Here is a 19,655-nt window from a genome sequence, read left to right on the forward strand (position 1 = left end):
ACCTTTCCCCCAAAGGGTTCTACCTGGAACCAAAAAGGGTTATCCTATGGGGGAAGCAGAGTGACACTCTTGGAACCCTTTTTTTCCTAAGAGTGTAAGTAATTCCAATAAGAATTTAATGAATGACTGTCTTGAACAACAAGGGGTCCTGGAGAAGACTAGCCTACCTTCATCAGGGCAGAAGGCACCCCAACTTTCTTTTCATTTGGCAACAATGCATCATTAAAAGGATTTTAAACCAACTTTGGGAAGTTAAAGTCCGAATGAACATTCTGTTAAAGTACATCTGATGTCACATAAGGGGCTATTAACTAAAGAGCCATTCAGCTGGCTAGGTTTCACATAAAATATCTAATCAATCAATTACGGTATCAAAGGCTTTTAAAATGTACTAGAATTTAGCTTACGGGAGAAAAATCGCCAGGCGTTCAACTGGGCTGATGGACTTCCGGTAGTTGGTTTCCATCGGGGCGATCCTGGCTCCAACAATCCGGAGCAGTGTTGGAAAATTGCACCATTTTTTTTATTTCATCGAATAAATATGTATGCTACTTGGCAAATAAATGAATAAAATTATGTAATTCAAATTTTTATTATGGAATCCCACTTTTTTTTTACTGGATATGTGTGCAACAAAAATTCAACATTCTACGCATACAATTTAATGCATACATTCGATTTACTACACAACGGATTACAACTGCCTCTGCAACGCAATATAAGGCAAACGCAGCGTTCCACTGGAAATGAATGTACTTCTAGTGCACCAAAACGCAAGACGCAGTTCGACGCGTACGGACTGAAAACTGACCGTTTACCAAGAACCAAACGAAAGCAAACAAGGCGAACGAAACCGGGCCTACCTGAATTAGTCCAATAGAAACTGTCGTATGCATTTTCTGTTTGGAGTAAATGGTTTGTTGCAAAACGTTTTGAAACAGAATTGGAGTAATGATTACACCCCAAAGTATCGAATATATCGACTGATTAGCTGGGTCGATTTTGAAAACTGGGGGCAGCATGAGGACATTAGATTAGTGTCTACAAACTATAGTGCTTGTATTGGTTGTGTCTTTCAGGTTGCTCTAATGGAATCCAATGCACTCATAACCTCAGGGCTTTAAACTCCAGTCTCCTTTCTCATACAAAGGCACATACAAATGACTACTGAATAAATCAAATAAAACATTTTGCAGTAAAGAAAGCCATATTCAAAAAAATACAACACATTTACACCAGGTTACATGGTCTTGTCCTGGCTGTGTTTGAATGAGTGTCTACAAATAATAAATGAACAGCTGTTCATAAATATACATCAGCCCTCATTTGGGCTGATCATTCTTAGTATAGGCTGATCATTTCCTCCTCGGTTTGGGAATGACGTAGTTACCACTTGTTGCCACGGGAATGAGGAGCTTTCGGGATTCCATTGGGAGATATTTCTCAATCAACACATTTACTGGCATGCTGTCAGTCACAAACCCCTGTCTGGAGAGAAAAACAGAGTTAGAGAAAGACGAATGCACACACACACGACAAGGAGATTATAGTACATACTGTACACTTAAACACCTGACGAACCACAGCTATAAACAAACCTCCGCATCAGCAGCTCTACGTCCTCTACCTCAATGGTCTTCCTCTTGGCGTGAGCAGCAAACGTCTCCAAGTCATCAGCTAGCCGGTCAAAGTAGCGCTCCATTCTGGTAAGTAAATGTTACACATGCATTCATCCATCAATACCTTATCATTAAGAAAGTCCTCTATTCTGTCACTAATACATACATCAATGAATTTAACATCAACGATAAAAGAAAAGTTGCATTCTGATGTTTTCCTGTCTTTAAACAGATCGGTACATCACTAAATCACTTGATGTGCAAGTTAATGAACATAAGCACTTTTCCCTAAGATGGGTGTAGATTCTTACATCTCCTTTAGGACAGGGTAGACATCTGTAGACACCTTGGTCTTGGCGAAGTGTTTGAACACGCTCATGGTGTAGCTCTTAGAGAGACCAGGATCCTTCTTGGCTGATCCAGTCCGCTTTCCCCTCACCGCTTTGGGCTTCACCGCAGCTGCAGCACCAGCCGAAACACTGAGGCCCCAAAAGACAACAGATTAGGTCACAAACTAGCACACAATACTACTACTAAAATGATTGCATGTGTTTGTGTGTGACTTGCCTTGGTTGAAGGTCTTTGAGAACAGTGGGTGTGGCCAGGGGGTCAATAGGCAGAGCATTCCTCTTCTCTCTGACAAACGCAGGAGTCTTCATGGACAGCTCTGTAGGAAAGAAGGGGCTAGTCATCACAACATATACGCATGTGCACACACACCTGAATACAGAATTTGTGGATCCAACCTTCACTCCGGATACCATCCCCCTCTTCCACATCATCCCAGTCCTCCTCATGCTCAGCTGGGCTCTGGGCAGTGATGGGGTGCAGGGATGAGTTGCTGCTGTGAGGGGCGTTGTTCTCAGGTTCAAAGGTCATCTCTAAACGAGGCATGGAGTTCTCCATCTCCTCATTGCCAAGGCTGGTGCCAGTTCTACTCAAACCTTCCAGCTCATCTTCCTGGGGCAACGGGGAGGGAGGGACGCTGCCAAGGGTTACTGTGCGGGTGTGGGCGCTCTCACTAGCTCCCACCTCCGGCCCGCTGTGCCACTCACCAGCCATGTCCCCCTCTGACCTTCTGCCTGCCCACCCTACAAAACACACAAAGACATCAATAAAACAGTCTCACAAATACTACATTAAATAATAGAATAGACCCACAAATATTATTTTTCAAACTTGAAAGACTGAACAGTCTTGTTGACAAGCAGTATTTGAGCCAAGTGAAATCCACATTGGACAATGCCACATCATGCTCTCATTACCAACCTGACTCACCAGTCTCTGTAGGATGGAGCGCTGCTCCCATGCTCTTGTAGCCCCTCCCTCCTTCCATCACTCCAGCAACCTTGACGCCACCCTCTGAGCAATAAGTTCTCCGACTGATGTGCATCGCATAGTGTGTTAAACTCTGTGATATCAATCTTTTTTCCTGCCCTTCTTCCACTACCTGTCCCCCTTCATCTGCTACATCTTCTGCTGATTCAGCCACCTCGTCCTCTGCTGTCTGAGATTCAGCCACCTCGTCCTCTGCTGTCTGAGATTCAGCCACCTCGTCCTCTGCTGTCTGAGATTCAGCCACCTCGTCCTCTGCTGTCTGAGATTCAGCCACCTCGTCCTCTGCTGTCTGAGATTCAGCCACCTCGTCCTCTGCTGTCTGAGATTCAGCCACCTCGTCCTCTGCTGTCTGAGATTCAGCCACCTCGTCCTCTGCTGTCTGAGATTCAGCCACCTCGTCCTCTGCTGTCTGAGATTCAGCCACCTCGTCCTCTGCTGTCTGAGATTCAGCCACCTCGTCCTCTGCTGTCTGAGATTCAGCCACCTCGTCCTCTGCTGTCTGAGATTCAGCCACCTCGTCCTCTGCTGTCTGAGATTCAGCCACCTCGTCCTCTGCTGTCTGAGATTCAGCCACCACGTCCTCTGCTGTCTGAGATTCAGCCACCTCGTCCTCTTCTGTCTGAGATTCAGCCACCTCGTCCTCTTCTGTCTGAGATTCAGCCACCTCGTCCTCTTCTGTCTGAGATTCAGCCACCTCGTCCTCTTCTGTCTGAGATTCAGCCACCTCGTCCTCTGCTGTCTGAGATTCAGCCACCTCGTCCTCTTCTGTCTGAGATTCAGCCACCTCGTCCTCTTCTGTCTGAGATTCAGCCACCTCGTCCTCTTCTGTCTGAGATTCAGCCACCTCGTCCTCTTCTGTCTGAGATTCAGCCACCTCGTCCTCTTCTGTCTGAGATTCAGCCACCTCGTCCTCTTCTGTCTGAGATTCAGCCACCTCGTCCTCTTCTGTCTGAGATTCAGCCACCTCGTCCTCTTCTGTCTGAGATTCAGCCACCTCGTCCTCTTCTGTCTGAGATTCAGCCACCTCGTCCTCTTCTGTCTGGGAGTCAGCTACCGCTTCTACAGTCTGTGATTTGGACACCTTCTGTCTCACCGAGTCCTCTCTCTGCCCAGCATCTCCAGCCAAATCCTCTCCATCTTTGTTGTCTAATTCCATCTTGTCCTCATTTTGTTCCCCTACATCCTCCATAATTTTCTCATCCTCATCCTTCATTCCTCCCATTTCTCGCTGGATCTGTGTTCCCGTGATGGTGTCTTTGTCCTGGGTGGTGATAGTGAAGGTTGTTGCTGTGTCAACAGGCAGGGAGTAGAGCGCTGTGTTGCTGGTGATGATGTCATGGGTGATGTCAGGAGCGGTGAGGTCACTCTGTCCCAAGGTGAACCCCTCAGACCGAACGGTCTCACTGAGACCCTGCTGATCCTCCCTAACACTCAGCTCTGAAAAACAGGGAGAGGGAGGTGGGCGTGGGAAGAGAAAAAGAGAGGCGGAAGAACTAGGTTTAAGTTCTACTCTTCACACAAAATGTAGTCTTACATAGGTCTCAATTTCATATTGTTCCAGATAAATTAAGTACATATCAAACAATATAATACACCGAACAAAAGACAAAAAGAAATATAAGGGGGGAAGAAATGAGATAGGATGCAGAGGAAGGGGCTTACCAGGGTCTCCACCCATTGCCGCCAGTCGATTTTGTAGGGCCTCGTCAAACTCCTCAAGGCAAATTTTTTTACGATTTGTTACCTTCCTTTGAAATCCCCTTTTCTCAGTCCGAACATCCACAAAGGGTGTTTTCAGGGAGAAGGTGATAGAGCTAGAAAATGTGTGAGAACACAGCCTCAGTTACATTTCTGACATTCACCACTGAAATTCAATGACTAGAAGTTTTTCCAATTTGCAGCTCTTTACTTTGGAGAGGCAGAAGACAGGGATGAGACGTCTTTTTCTGTTGCACTGCCACCTTCAGCAAAAAAAGAATCCGAACATAAAATTCTATCAGAAAATGAATACATCCATCATCAGACTCCTAACCAACATGCTATGAGACAGCTTCTACCCCTAGGCCATAATACTGCTAAATAGGCATAAGACTATTAAAATAGTGAGTCCATGTAGCCATGAATTATATTCAAAAGTTTGGGGTCACTCAGACATTTCCTTGTTTTTTAAAGAAAAGCAATTTTTTGTTAATGTTGTAAATGACTATTGTAGCTGGAAAAGGCTGATTTTAGTGGAATATCTACATAAGCGTACAGAGGCCCATACAGGCCCGTACAGAGGCCCAATATCAGCAACCATCACTCCCGTGTTCCAATGGAACATTGTGTTAGCTAATCCAAGTTTATCATTTTAAAATGGCTAATTGATCATCAGAAAACCCTTTTGCAATTATGTTAGCACAGCTGAAAACTGTTTAAAGAAGCCTTTCATTTTTTAAATTGAAACTTTATTAAAAACTAGGCAAGTCAGTTAAGAACAAATTCTTATTTACAACGACGGCCTAGGAACAGTGGGTTAACTGCCTTGTTCAGGGGCAGAACGACAGATGTTTGCCTTATCAGCTCAGGGATTCGATCTAGCAACCTTTCGGTTACTGGCCCAACGCTCTAACCACTAGGCTACCCGCCACCCCATTAAATAGTACCCGCAAAACACCAGTCTCAATGTTAACAGTGAAGAGGCGACTCCGGGATGCTGGCCTTCAAGGCAGAGTTGCAAATAAAAAGCCATATCTCAGACTGGCCAATAAAAAGAAAAGATTAAGATGGGCAAAAGAGACTGGACAGACACTGGACAGAGGAACTCTTCCTAGAAGGCCAGCATCCCGGAGTCGCCTTGATGTTGCGACTAGGAGGTCGACCGATTATGATTTTTCAACACCGATACCGATTATTGGAGGACCAAAAAAAGCAAATACAGATTAAAAGGACAATTTAATTTTTTTGTAATAATGACAATTACAACAATACTGAATTAACACTTATTTTAACTTAATATAACACATCGATAAAATCAATTTAGCCTCAAATAAATAATGAAACATGTTCAATTTGGTTTAAATAATGCAAAAACAAAGTGTTGGAGAAGAAAGTAAAAGTGCAATATGTGCCATGTAAGAAAGCTAACGTTTAAGTTCCTTGCTCAGAACATGAGAACATATGAAAGCTGGTGGTTCCTTTTAACATGAGTCTTCAATATTCCCAGGTAAGAAGTTTTAGGTTATAGTTATTATAGGAATTATAGGACTATTTCTCTCTATACCCTTTGAATTTCATTAACCTTTGACTATTGGATGTTCTTATAGGCACTTTAGTATTGCCAGTGTAACAGTATAGCTTCCGTCCCTCTCCTCGCTCCTACCTGGGCTCGAACCAGGAACACAACGACAACAGCCACCCTCGAAGCAGCGTTACCCATGCAGAGCAAGGGGAACAACAACTCCAAGTCTCAGAGCGAGTGACGTTTGAAACGCTATTAGCGCGCCCCCCGCTAACCATTTCACATCAGTTACACTAGCCTCTTCTCGGGAGTTGGTAGGCTTGAAGTCATAAACAGCTGCTGGCAAACGCACGAAAGTGCTGTTTGAATGAATGCTTACGAACCTGCTGGTGCCTACCATCGCTCAGTCAGACTGTCAAATCAAACCTATCAAATCATAGACTTAGTTATAACATGATAACACACAGAAATACGAGCCTTAGGTCATTAATATGGTCGAATCTGGAAACTATCATCTCAAAAACAAGATGTTTATTCTTTCAGTGAAATACGGAACCGTTCCGTATTTTATCTAATGGGTGGCATCCATAAGTCTAAATACTCCTGTTACATTGCACAACCTTCAATGTTATGTCATAATTACGTAAAATTCTGGCAAATTAGGCGGCCCAAACTGTTGCATATACACTGACTCTGCGTGCAATGAACGCAAGAGAAGTGACACAATTTCACCTGGTTAATATTGCCTGCTAACCTGGATTTATTTTAGCTAAATATGCAGGTTTAAAAATATATACTTCTGTGTATTGATTTTAAGAAAGGCATTAATGTTTATGGTACACATTGGAGCAACGATACCCACCACATTGATTATATGCAACGCAGGACACGCTAGATAAACAACCTGCTGGGTTGAGCGAGCGGTCGCATCCGCACTTCGGTCCGCAGGTAGTATAACTTTTCATTACATTTCATTATAGTACAACGGTTTGATTTGTCTAATCTTAGCAATTTCTTCTTAGCTAGCTACATAGCCGTCATTGTATCAAAGATAATTGCGTAATTATCGTATTTCGTCGTCCTAACGTAGTCTACACTGCTATCTGCCCAGCAGCTAGCCAGCTAGCAAACGTCCACCGTCTACCGAATAGCAGCACTGTAGAAACTATTACACTCAACTGAACGACTTGATTAGTGTAGTGTTAGCTAGCTACATAGTTGTCTTTGCTGTCTTCGTATCCAAGATAAATGTGTAGTTTAGAGTGTGTAGTTTTAGAGTGATTATCTTAATTTACCGAGGTTAGCTAGCCAGCTACTTGTCGTCCTTAACGTAGGAGACACTGCTAGCTAGCCAACAGCTAGCCAACGTCTACCGAATAGAACTTCCGCACTCAACAACCCGGTCGCATTCCGCTTCGCTCCACAGGTAGTATCACATTTTCATTTCATTTCATTACAGTACAACGGTTTGATTTGTTTGATCGTTGCTAGCTACATAGCTAACTACATAGCAGTCTTTGTATCAAAGATAATTGTGTAGTCTAGAGCGATTTTCTAGGTTAGCTAGCCAGCTATTGTCGTTCTTTTAACGCAACGTAACGTAATCAACACTGCTAGCTAGCCAGCTAGCCCCCGAATAGCAGCACTGTAGAAACTATTACACTCAACGGAACGACTTGATTAGTGTAGTGTCAACAACGCAGCCACTGCCAGCTAGCCTACAAAGTCAACAACGCAGCCACTGCCAGCTAGCCTACTTCAGCAGTACTGTATCATTTTAGTCAATAAGATTCTTGCTACGTAAACTTAACTTTCTGAACATTCGAGACGTGTAGTCCACTTGTCATTCCAATCTCCTTTGCATTAGCGTAGCCTCTTCTGTAGCCTGTCAACTATGTGTCTGTCTATCCCTGTTCTCTCCTCTCTGCACAGACCATACAAACGCTCCACACCGCGTGGCCGCGGCCACCCTAATCTGGTGGTCCCAGCGCGCACGACCCACGTGGAGTTCCAGGTCTCCGGTAGCCTCTGGAACTGCCGATCTGCGGCCAACAAGGCAGAGTTCATCTCAGCCTATGCCTCCCTCCAGTCCCTCGACTTCTTGGCACTGACGGAAACATGGATCACCACAGATAACACTGCTACTCCTACTGCTCTCTCTTCGTCCGCCCACATGTTCTCGCACACCCCGAGAGCTTCTGGTCAGCGGGGTGGTGGCACCGGGATCCTCATCTCTCCCAAGTGGTCATTCTCTCTTTCTCCCCTTACCCATCTGTCTATCGCCTCCTTTGAATTCCATGCTGTCACAGTTACCAGCCCTTTCAAGCTTAACATCCTTATCATTTATCGCCCTCCAGGTTCCCTCGGAGAGTTCATCAATGAGCTTGATGCCTTGATAAGCTCCTTTCCTGAGGACGGCTCACCTCTCACAGTTCTGGGCGACTTTAACCTCCCCACGTCTACCTTTGACTCATTCCTCTCTGCCTCCTTCTTTCCACTCCTCTCCTCTTTTGACCTCACCCTCTCACCTTCCCCCCTACTCACAAGGCAGGCAATACGCTCGACCTCATCTTTACTAGATGCTGTTCTTCCACTAACCTCATTGCAACTCCCTCCAAGTCTCCGACCACTACCTTGTATCCTTTTCCCTCTCGCTCTCATCCAACACTTCCCACACTGCCCCTACTCGGATGGTATCGCGCCGTCCCAACCTTCGCTCTCTCTCCCCCGCTACTCTCTCCTCTTCCATCCTATCATCTCTTCCCTCTGCTCAAACCTTCTCCAACCTATCTCCTGATTCTGCCTCCTCAACCCTCCTCTCCTCCCTTTCTGCATCCTTTGACTCTCTATGTCCCCTATCCTCCAGGCCGGCTCGGTCCTCCCCTCCCGCTCGGTGGCCCGACGACTCATTGCGAGCTCACAGAACAAGGCTCCGGGCAGCCGAGCGGAAATGGAGGAAAACTCGCCTCCCTGCGGACCTGGCATCCTTTCACTCCCTCCTCTCTACATTTTCCTCTTCGGTCTCTGCTGCTAAAGCCACTTTCTACCACTCTAAATTCCAAGCATCTGCCTCTAACCCTAGGAAGCTCTTTGCCACCTTCTCCTCCCTCCTGAATCCTCCTCCCCCTCCCCCTCCTCCCTCTCTGCAGATGACTTCGTCAACCATTTTGAAAAGAAGGTCGACGACATCCGATCCTCGTTTGCTAAGTCAAACGACACCGCTGGTTCTGCTCACACTGCCCTACCCTGTGCTCTGACCTCTTTCTCCCTCTCTCTCCAGATGAAATCTCGCGTCTTGTGACGGCCGGCCGCCCAACAACCTGCCCGCTTGACCCTATCCCCTCCTCTCTTCTCCAGACCATTTCCGGAGACCTTCTCCCTTACCTCACCTCGCTCATCAACTCATCCCTGACCGCTGGCTACGTCCCTTCCGTCTTCAAGAGAGCGAGAGTTGCACCCCTTCTGAAAAAACCTACACTCGATCCCTCCGATGTCAACAACTACAGACCAGTATCCCTTCTTTCTTTTCTCTCCAAAACTCTTGAACGTGCCGTCCTTGGCCAGCTCTCCCGCTATCTCTCTCAGAATGACCTTCTTAATCCAAATCAGTCAGGTTTCAAGACTAGTCATTCAACTGAGACTGCTCTTCTCTGTATCACGGAGGCGCTCCGCACTGCTAAAGCTAACTCTCTCTCCTCTGCTCTCATCCTTCTAGACCTATCGGCTGCCTTCGATACTGTGAACCATCAGATCCTCCTCTCCACCCTCTCCGAGTTGGGCATCTCCGGCGCGGCCCACGCTTGGATTGCGTCCTACCTGACAGGTCGCTCCTACCAGGTGGCGTGGCGAGAATCTCCTCACCACGTGCTCTCACCACTGGTGTCCCCCAGGGCTCTGTTCTAGGCCCTCTCCTATTCTCGCTATACACCAAGTCACTTGGCTCTGTCATAACCTCACATGGTCTCTCCTATCATTGCTATGCAGACGACACACAATTAATCTTCTCCTTTCCCCCTTCTGATGACCAGGTGGCGAATCGCATCTCTGCATGTCTGGCAGACATATCAGTGTGGATGACGGATCACCACCTCAAGCTGAACCTCGGCAAGACGGAGCTGCTCTTCCTCCCGGGGAAGGACTGCCCGTTCCATGATCTCGCCATCACGGTTGACAACTCCATTGTTTCCTCCTCCCAGAGCGCTAAGAACCTTGGCGTGATCCTGGACAACACCCTGTCGTTCTCAAATAACATCAAGGCGGTGGCCCGTTCCTGTAGGTTCATGCTCTACAACATCCGCAGAGTATGACCCTGCCTCACACAGGAAGCGGCGCAGGTCCTAATCCAGGCACTTGTCATCTCCCGTCTGGATTACTGCAACTCGCTGTTGGCTGGGCTCCCTGCCTGTGCCATTAAACCCCTACAACTCATCCAGAACGCCGCAGCCCGTCTGGTGTTCAACCTTCCCAAGTTCTCTCACGTCACCCCGCTCCTCCGCTCTCTCCACTCTCCACTGGCTTCCAGTTGAAGCTCGCATCCGCTACAAGACCATGGTGCTTGCCTACGGAGCTGTGAGGGGAACGGCACCTCAGTACCTCCAGGCTCTGATCAGGCCCTACACCCAAACAAGGGCACTGTGTTCATCCACCTCTGGCCTGCTCGCCTCCCTACCACTGAGGAAGTACAGTTCCCGCTCAGCCCAGTCAAAACTGTTCGCTGCTCTGGCCCCCCAATGGTGGAACAAACTCCCTCACGACGCCAGGACAGCGGAGTCAATCACCACCTTCTGGAGACACCTGAAACCCCACCTCTTTAAGGAATACCTAGGATAGGATAAAGTAATCCTTCTCACCCCCCTTAAAAGATTTAGATGCACTATTGTAAAGTGGCTGTGCCACTGGATGTCATAAGGTGAATGCACCAATTTGTAAGTCGCTCTGGATAAGAGCGTCTGCTAAATGACTTAAATGTAAATGTAATATTATCAACCATGTGTAGTTAACTAGTGATTATGATTGATTGATTGATTATTTTTTTTAAATATTAGTTTATTGCTAGCTAGCAACTTACCTTGGCTTACTGCATTCGTGTAACAGGCAGTCTCCTCGTGGGGTGCAATGAGAGGCAGGTAGTTAGAGCATTGGACTAGTTAACTGTAAGGTTGCAAGATTGAATCCCCCGAGCTGACAAGGTAAAACAAATATGTCGTTCTGCCCCTGAACGAGGCAGTTAACCCACCGTTCCTAGGCCATCATTGAAAATAAGAATGTGTTCTTAACTGACTTGCCTAGTTAAATAAAGATTAAATAAAGGTGTAGAAAATAAAAATCGGCCAAACCGGTGTCCAAAAATACAGATTTCCGATTGTTGTGAAAACTTGAAATCGGCCCTAATTTTTCGGCCATTCTGATTAATCCTCTAGTTGAGACTGGTGTTTTGCGGGTACTATTTAATGAAGCTGACAGTTGAGGACTTGTGAGGAGTCTGTTTCTCAAACGAGACCCTCTAATGTACTTGTCCTCTTGCTCAGTTGTGCACCGGGGCCACCCACTCCACTCCTCTTTCTATTCTGGTTAGAGCCAGTTTGCGCTGTTCTGTGAAGGGATAAATCCACAGCGTTGTACAAGACCTTCAGTTTCTTGGCAATTTCGCACAACAAGAATAGACTGACGAGTTTCAGAAGAAAGTTCTTTGTTTCTGGCCATTTTGAGCCTGTCATCGAACCCACAAATGCTTATGGTCCTGATACTCAACTAGTCTAAAGGCGGCCCGTTTTATTGCTTCTTTAAATCAGGACATCAGGTTTCAGCTGTGCTAACATAATTGCAAAAGGGTTTTGTAATGATAAATTAGTCTTTTAAAATGATCAACTTCGATTAGCTAACACGTGGCATTGGAACACAGGAGTGATGGTTGCTGGCAAAAATCAGAAACTTTGTCCAAAAATGATGCAGAAAAATTAATCCATGCTTTTGTCACTTCTAGGTTAGACTACTGCAATGCTCTACTTTCCGGCTACCCGGATAAAGCACTAAATAAACTTCAGTTGGTGCTAAATACGGCTGCTAGAATCCTGACTAGAACCAAAATTTTTTATCATATTACTCCAGTGCTAGCCTCTCTACACTGGCTTCCTGTCAAAGCAAGGGCTGATTTCAAGGTTTTACTGCTAACCTACAAAGCATTACATGGGCTTGCTCCTACCTATCTCTCTGATTTGGTCCTGCCGTACATACCTACACGTACGCTACGGTCACAAGACGCAGGCCTCCTAATTGTCCCTAGAATTTCTAAGCAAACAGCTGGAGGCAGGGCTTTCTCCTATAGAGCTCCATTTTTATGGAACGGTCTGCCTACCCATGTCAGAGACGCAAACTCGGTCTCAACCTTTAAGTCTTTATTGAAGACTCATCTCTTCAGTGGGTCATATGATTGAGTGTAGTCTGGCCCAGGAGTGGGAAGGTGAACGGAAAGGCTCTGGAGCAACGAACCGCCTTTGCTGTCTCTGCCTGGCCGGTTCCCCTCTTTCCACTGGGATTCTCTGCCTCTAACCCTATTACAGGGGCTGAGTCACTGGCTTACTGGGGCTCTCTCATGCCGTCCCTGGAAGGGGTGCGTCACCGGAGTGGGTTAATTCACTGATGTGGTCATCCTGTCTGGGTTGGCGCCCCCCCTTGGGTTGTGCCATGGCGGAGATCTTTGTGGGCTATACTCAGCCTCGTCTCAGGATGGTAAGTTGGTGGTTGAAGATGTCCCTCTAGTGGTGTGGGGGCTGTGCTTTGGCAAAGTGGGTGGGGTTATATCCTTCCTGTTTGGCCCTGTCCGGGGGTGTCCTCGGATGGGGCCACAGTGTCTCCTGACCCCTCCTGTCTCAGCCTCCAGTATTTATGCTGCAGTAGTTTATGTGTCAGGGGGCTAGGGTCAGTTTGTTATATCTGGAGTACTTCTCCTGTCCTATTCGGTGTCCTGTGTGAATCTAAGTGTGCGTTCTCTAATTCTCTCCTTCTCTCTTTCTTTCTCTCTCTCGGAAGACCTGAGCCCTAGGACCATGCCCCAGGACTACCTGACATGATGACTCCTTGCTGTCCCCAGTCCACCTGGCCGTGCTACTGCTCCAGTTTCAACTGACCTGACCCCTAGGACCATGCCCCAGGACTACCTGACATGATGACTCCTTGCTGTCCCCAGTCCACCTGGCCGTGCTGCTGCTCCAGTTTCAACTGTTCTGCCTTATTATTATTCGACCATGCTGGTCATTTATGAACATTTTAACATCTTGGCCATGTTCTGTTATAATCTCCACCCAGCACAGCCAGAAGAGGACTGGCCACCCCACATAGCCTGGTTCCTCTCTAGGTTTCTTCCTAGGTTTTGGCCTTTCTAGGGAGTTTTTCCTAGCCACCGTGCTTCTACACCTGCATTGCTTGCTGTTTGAGGTTTTAGGCTGGGTTTCTGTACAGCACTTTGAGATATCAGCTGATGTACGAAGGGCTATATAAATCAATTTGATTTGATTTAATGGGCCTATGTAGATATTCCATAAAGAAATCTGCCGTTTCCAGCTACAATAGTCATTTACAACATTAACTATGTCTACACTGTATTTCTGATCAATTTGATGTTATTTTAATGGGCAAATTGTTTTGCTTTTCTTTCAAAAACAAGGACATTTCTAAGTGACCCCAAACTTTTGAATGGTAGTGTATATGCACTTACAATACTAATATACGGCTCATAAGCAAACATTTAATGGTAAAGTCTACACCTGTTGTATTTGCAGAATGTAATAAATACAATTTAATTTAAACATGAACCCATGAAAAGTGGAATTGTCAGTGGGTCAAAATGAGTGGAACAGAAAATTTCTTCTCATATAGAGCAGTTAACCAGTATGTTTAATCACACCCTCTAACACGTTCAGAACATGCTCCAGTTACAGATGTCACACAAACTTAACCATGCGCACACACTGTACAGTGCCGACCCTGACCGTACCTTCATGTTCAAGCTGCCTGTTGAATGCTGTTATGTTGAGACTCCGACGTGGTCGCTTCCTGCTTAGTCCCTTCACCGTATTTGACAGGTTTACTGTGGTGGTCATGTCAGGGAAATCCAAGTCAGACAGCCCTGTACTAGGAGGAACAAACAAAAATAAGGTGTAAACGCACAAACACATCACCACACCAATAATGCAGAGGGCTGTGTGTCCTGAGTGCACCTATGAGGATATCGTCCTTGTCTGTCAGCATACCTTGGGCGGTTGCTGTGAAGACTGGAGTTTGTGGAGGGCAGCTCTGGCTCCATCTTGACTGGCAGGTCCTGAACCAGAAGGGATGTCTCCGGCTCTGACCAATCAGAGAGGAGACAGAAGAGCAACAAAGACAAAGATCACTGAACAACGGGCCCTAATGTGCCCATGATGAGCATATAATAACACATCCATCTTACCGCTAGTCAATAATAAAGGCACTGACTCACACACTGTGACGACAACACTCACCTGTTTGCAGGATCCCCCTGAGTAGGTATCTAGGTGTGATGTCATCATCATAGAGAAGTGAGGCTGTGGCTGGTGCAGGCGTGTTTATCTTCCTGACTCCCTCTGATATAGTCCGCCTCTTACTGGGTGGCACTGGCAGGGTAAACCTGGAAGTGCTCTATAAGAAAAAGACAAATGCAGATGAACTCAACACAAGCCTTGTTTAAAACAGTTTCTCTGCCCAACACAGACAAATGAACAGAAAGACAGATCTCCAAAGTAACACCGAGCAGACACTACAGGAGTGTCAAACTAAGACATGCTGTCTTGACAAGGATGTGATTCCATAGCTAGAACGAGCTGTGGCTCAAAGCAGCCTCAAATGTTTTCAGTCAGACATTCATGCTTGCCCTACAGAGTTGAAATATCTAACCAATACATTTTAATTGAATAACATTGTGTGTAAAGAGCTGTAACGATTTGACACTTTGGCAAGGACAAACACATACTAGTAGTATTCATCGCTCCTGCTCGAGAGTACACATTCTGGGTGATGCGATACAATGTCATCATCTCACTGGCTCCTTCTCAGGAGAGCTCTCATTGGCTATTGCTGATCACCGTTCTCAAATATTGTCATTGCATATGTCACACTAGAAGAACATTGCAGATTTTGTGCAGATAAAATCAAACATGTTTGAAAATAGTAGGACGTCAAAGACAGGATCGGAGCCCTCTGATTGCGTCTCTGACCCGCCTACATTAAACAAGCGTAGCTGATGGCCGCGCACCCAGAGTAGGCAAGGACATTGGGATTTTGTCTCCGATCTCAAAAACTTATCTGAGACAGCTAAAATTGGGGCCAAAAATCACATAGTGTAGACCCGGCTTAACCGAACCTCATGAAGCTTCTTTTTGATGCTCTGTTTGAGGGCCTCCTGTGGTGTAAGGGTCCCAACATCAGTCCTCCTTAGTCTGATACTATGTCTGACTCTGGACCCCGGGGACTGGAACTGAGCCTGGGAGGCACTAGAGAGGACAAAACACACATGGCTTATTCCATTAAAATTACACACTTTATCTCGAGATATCACAGTTGACAAGAGAGAGCCTTTCAAACTAACACTCGACAACCGCTTGCCAAATCAAGTTTAGTTGATAGATAGTAGTAGGTACTGTGGGTGACACTTTTCGACAGTGTTGATTTACCTGCGGGTAATTGGGGACCTGGAGGACTCCGTATGAATTACACTTTGCAGGAGAACTCGAGCAGACACGTCCTCGTCTACAGAATCCATGGCATAACGTTCAGTCTGTCGAAACAGAAGAAGTCAACGTTTTATCAATATTCTGGAAATAATTGACATGCGGTCATCTTTAATTAGCTAGCTAACTACTGGTTTAGTACTTGCTAGCTAACGTTAATGCAAATAAACACATAGCTTACTACTTCTGAAAGTAAGTGGGGCGACTAACGCGTTAAAGTTAACTTCGCTAACGGATTAAATAAAATAAATAAATAAATAAAAACTTAGCTAAGTTAGCTATCCATGCTAGGCTAAAGTTAGATATATCATACACTGACTTACACAATCAAGGAATTCTACCGGGTCGTGTTCACGATACGTTAGATTCGTGTCGCCTCTTTATGTGGAAAATCACCGTTTTGATGTGCTATTTTATGAAAGTATCCTAAGCTTGCTAGGATACAATCAAATAAATACAATAAAAAGCTTGCTAGCTGGTGTTTACCTTTCAGCGGGTGGCTCCCGCGTTTAAAATTCAAGTGAAAACTCGCGAGATGAGAGTTTATGGAATGCATTAGGGGACTTGTAGTTTATTTAAGTTCTTAGTTCTGATTCACGCTTGCTTGGAAAGCAGTAATAATGGATACAATAGTTAAACATCTATCAACATAATAAAAGTCTGCGACATTATATACAAATACCTCTAAAACATATTAATTTTGCGCAACACTAAACAAAATGTCATATTTTTGGGGCTACCTGCTTAGGCCACAAAACAGGAAGTTGTAAGCATTGTGGGACGTGTAGTTCCGCTTCGAGGCCGATCGGCTTGATAACAACGCGAGGAAGAACGAAACAAAAATAAATGAGACAAAACTTCAATAGAATTACAAGTTTATCAGATTTTCGTTGGAATAAACATGCCTGGATTCACCTGCTGTGTCCCTGGCTGCTACAACAACTCTCATCGGGACAGAGAGCTGCGGTTCTACACATTTCCAAAGGATACCACGCAAAGGGAGATTTGGCTCAAGAACATCTCCCGGGCCGGGGTGAGCGGCTGTTTTAGTACCTTCCAACCCACTACGGGACACCGCGTCTGTAGCGTACACTTTCCCGGTGGCAGAAAGACCTATACCGTTCGAGTACCGACGCTCTTCCCGCTGAGAGGAGTGAATGAACGCAAGAATCGAAGGGGCAGGAACAGGAAAGCGTCTGCGGCGGCTCCTGTTCCAGCCCCCAGTCCAGGCAACATTGTAATCACCAACGTTGTTTCGACAGCCCCAGATGCCGTTGAGACCGCTCAGAGCGATGTAGTCACCGACATAGCTGCTAATGATGGCCCTATCCTGGTGCAGATCGGTCCGGACGGCGAATACCTCGGAGCAGTAAATCCAGCCGCGCAGGGTGACGGGTCCTGTTTTACTGCAGTCGTCTCCAGCTCCACTGACCTGGCCAGGGGCGACGATCCTCCTGCAGACTCCGCGGCCACTGCCCAGCAGCAGACTGTGCAGTACTACAGCGTTGTCAGCAACCCGCTGGACCACGCGTACTCGCTGACCACCGGGACCACCTCGGCCGAACTGCTTCGGAAGCTGAACGAGCAGCGGGACATCATCGCACTCATGGAAGTGAAAATGAAGGAGATGAAGGCAACCATCCGCCAGCTGCGCGTGACCGAGGCCAAGCTACAGGAGGAGGTGCGCGAGCGGGACCGTTTGCTGTCGGCAGGAGCAGCGGTAAAGAAAATGTGACCATCATCCCCACCCAAATGATGGATAACTAAAGACCGTCGCGACCTAAGACTCTAACGTGAGATGAAGGGGTCCGTGGAGAACAGAGCAAACCCTCTTTTTTACGAAAGCGATGAGAATTTATTTTCAATAGAGGGATAGCAACTTGTTGGTCTACTAATGCTATTTTTGGCTAGCTAGTTGATAGTAATAATCCCATAGTTGCCTATAAAACATTGCCCAGTTTAGTCCACCCATGTGTTTGCTAAGTGCAAGCAGCCTTTTAGGAGAGTGTAAAATCATTGACGAATGAGTTCTTGTGGATCGCCTGGCTGCAACTCTGTAGCCTACTTTCGACAGAACATTTAAAGGGAGATTGAATTATTAGGCCATTGTTTTGTTGTTAAGCTGTTTGTGTTTGTATGTCAGTGTCTGCAGTTGAATTCTCCTTGCAGTATATTAAACACCAGCTTTTCAGCTCAGAGGCCATCCTCCAAAACAAGGTTGCTTTGTGACTCTAACTGTGGGAAGATGTGTTGTGCATCATGAAAGTGTGTGTGTTTATCAGGTGCCTATTTCCACCAGAGACCTGGCTTGATCCATGGCTCCATCTGGTTGTAAGACTTTAACACCACCTAGAGGTTCACTGTGACTGGTGTCTCAACCTTCTCCTCCCAAATGGTTTGCTACAGTATCTGCAGTTGGCACTCACATATGGATATTATGTTAACCTCTGACTGTTGAACTTTAACCTGACAGCAATGACTGTTCTGAAACTTAAACCATATCCATTTGAAGTAAATTTAGACCTGGATCATATCATGCAGTTGATGTCTATCATTTCTATTCCCCTTTTCAATTGAAACAGACATTCTATTACAGAAATCCACTAAAGTGAACACCATAGGGATCTAGAATCATGACTTAATCTTATCTTGATTATTGGCCTGACATATGTATGGTCAAGTTCTACAAAAAATACCTAGTTAAGCTGCAGCTGGCCCAGAACAGAGCTGCACGTCTTGCTCTTCATTATAATCAGAGGGCTAATATTAATACTATGAATGCCAGTATCTCTTGGCTAAGAGTTGAAGAAAGACTAACTGCTTCACTTCTTGTTTTTATAAGAAATGTGTTGAACATTTCTAATTGTTTACTTAGTCAACTTACACACAGCACTGACGCACACACTTACCCCACCAGACATGCCGCTAGGGGTCTTGTCACAGTCCCCAGGTCCAGAACAAATTCAAGTAAACGTACAGCATTATACAGAGCCATGAGTGCACAGAACTCCCTTCCATCTTATATAGCAAGTGAACAGCAAACCTGTTTTCAAAAAACAAATAAAGCAACATCTGATGGCACACTGCCTGTCCCCCATGTGAACTACTTGTTGTGTGTTTCTACTGACATGTATGTGTAACTGATAGATACACACACACACTACATGGTAATGTTTTTAAATGTAAATGGTAAGGTCTTTTGCCTGTAATGTATTTTTCGTTATGCATCGGACCCCAGTAAGACTAGCTGTCACCATTGTCGTCTGCTAATGGGGATCCTAATAAATCAAATTAAATGACTAGCTCACATTAAGGAATATCTGGTATGGGGAGTTCATTTTTTAAAATAAAGTTTGAATCCTCTCACCAGACCTGCAGAACTATAGAGAAACTGTAGATGGCACTACACTACAGCTTGGACATCAATGTCACTGGACTTTCCCCTCCCCATTCTGTCTGACTAGTGTCCACCCCTATTGTCTCCTTTGGCGGATCATGGTCCATTATCTTACCTTCCTTTGTTATATGGGACCTTGTGCATTCTCGCCCCTTCCCTGTGTCACTTAGCATCAGAAAACTATTGTATTATTTTGATGTAGATTATATGTATTAGTGACTTATCTTTAGCAAAGACTAATTCAAATCCATTTATCATAGTTAAATAAAGGTTAAATAAAAACCATTTTAAAAAAGAGAGATGTGGTTAGCATTGCAGGATGCGTGGCGACAGATATT

The 19,655-nt window shown here is 45.6% G+C and overlaps 2 protein-coding genes across 8 annotated transcripts; one reads left to right on the top strand and one right to left on the bottom strand.

Annotated features, from left to right (window-relative positions):
• Positions 1–573: 573 nt before the first annotated feature.
• On the bottom strand, positions 574–17,547 carry LOC115112300 (centromere protein T-like). 7 transcript variants are annotated; one of them, XM_065013105.1, is made up of 15 exons: positions 16,836–17,091; positions 16,661–16,729; positions 15,864–15,967; positions 15,554–15,683; positions 14,676–14,832; positions 14,427–14,520; positions 14,171–14,307; positions 4,867–4,918; positions 4,620–4,771; positions 2,889–4,394; positions 2,366–2,710; positions 2,187–2,286; positions 1,931–2,098; positions 1,599–1,703; positions 574–1,488 (listed from the first exon to the last, which is right to left on the bottom strand). In XM_065013105.1, the coding sequence occupies exons 3-15, from the start codon at positions 15,950–15,952 to the stop codon at positions 1,356–1,358; spliced, it is 3,168 nt and encodes a 1,055-aa protein (XP_064869177.1). In that variant the 5' UTR covers positions 15,953–15,967; positions 16,661–16,729; positions 16,836–17,091; the 3' UTR covers positions 574–1,355. The 7 variants fall into 7 exon arrangements, with proteins under 7 accessions (XP_064869177.1, XP_064869180.1, XP_064869181.1 ...); XM_065013108.1 differs by lacking the exons at positions 16,661–16,729; positions 16,836–17,091 and adding an exon at positions 16,244–16,400 and having other exon boundaries at positions 2,889–3,501; positions 3,562–4,394; XM_065013109.1 differs by lacking the exons at positions 16,661–16,729; positions 16,836–17,091 and adding an exon at positions 17,353–17,547.
• LOC115112336 (THAP domain-containing protein 11-like) lies at positions 16,709–19,023 on the top strand. The gene has a single exon (XM_029639342.2). The coding sequence runs from the start codon at positions 16,822–16,824 to the stop codon at positions 17,653–17,655; it is 834 nt and encodes a 277-aa protein (XP_029495202.1). The 5' UTR covers positions 16,709–16,821; the 3' UTR covers positions 17,656–19,023.
• Positions 19,024–19,655: the final 632 nt, after the last annotated feature.

This window comes from Oncorhynchus nerka, linkage group LG28 (genome assembly GCF_034236695.1).
Source record: "Oncorhynchus nerka isolate Pitt River linkage group LG28, Oner_Uvic_2.0, whole genome shotgun sequence".
Taxonomy (NCBI): domain Eukaryota; kingdom Metazoa; phylum Chordata; class Actinopteri; order Salmoniformes; family Salmonidae; genus Oncorhynchus; species Oncorhynchus nerka.

What these genes read in the sequence shown, in the direction of transcription:
- LOC115112300 (XM_065013109.1), bottom strand. Translation starts at nt 15,952, where the DNA reads ATGGATTCTGTAGACGAGGACGTGTCTGCTCGAGTTCTCCTGCAAAGT. An exon ending in TCAAAAAGAAGCTTCATGAG is followed by an intron (nt 14,833 to 15,553) that starts GTTCGGTTAAGC and finishes TTTTTCTTATAG; the next exon opens with AGCACTTCCAGGTTTACCCT. An exon ending in GGATGGTATCCGGAGTGAAG is followed by an intron (nt 2,287 to 2,365) that starts GTTGGATCCACA and finishes TCTTTCCTACAG; the next exon opens with AGCTGTCCATGAAGACTCCT.
- LOC115112336 (XM_029639342.2), top strand. Translation starts at nt 16,822, where the DNA reads ATGCCTGGATTCACCTGCTGTGTCCCTGGCTGCTACAACAACTCTCAT.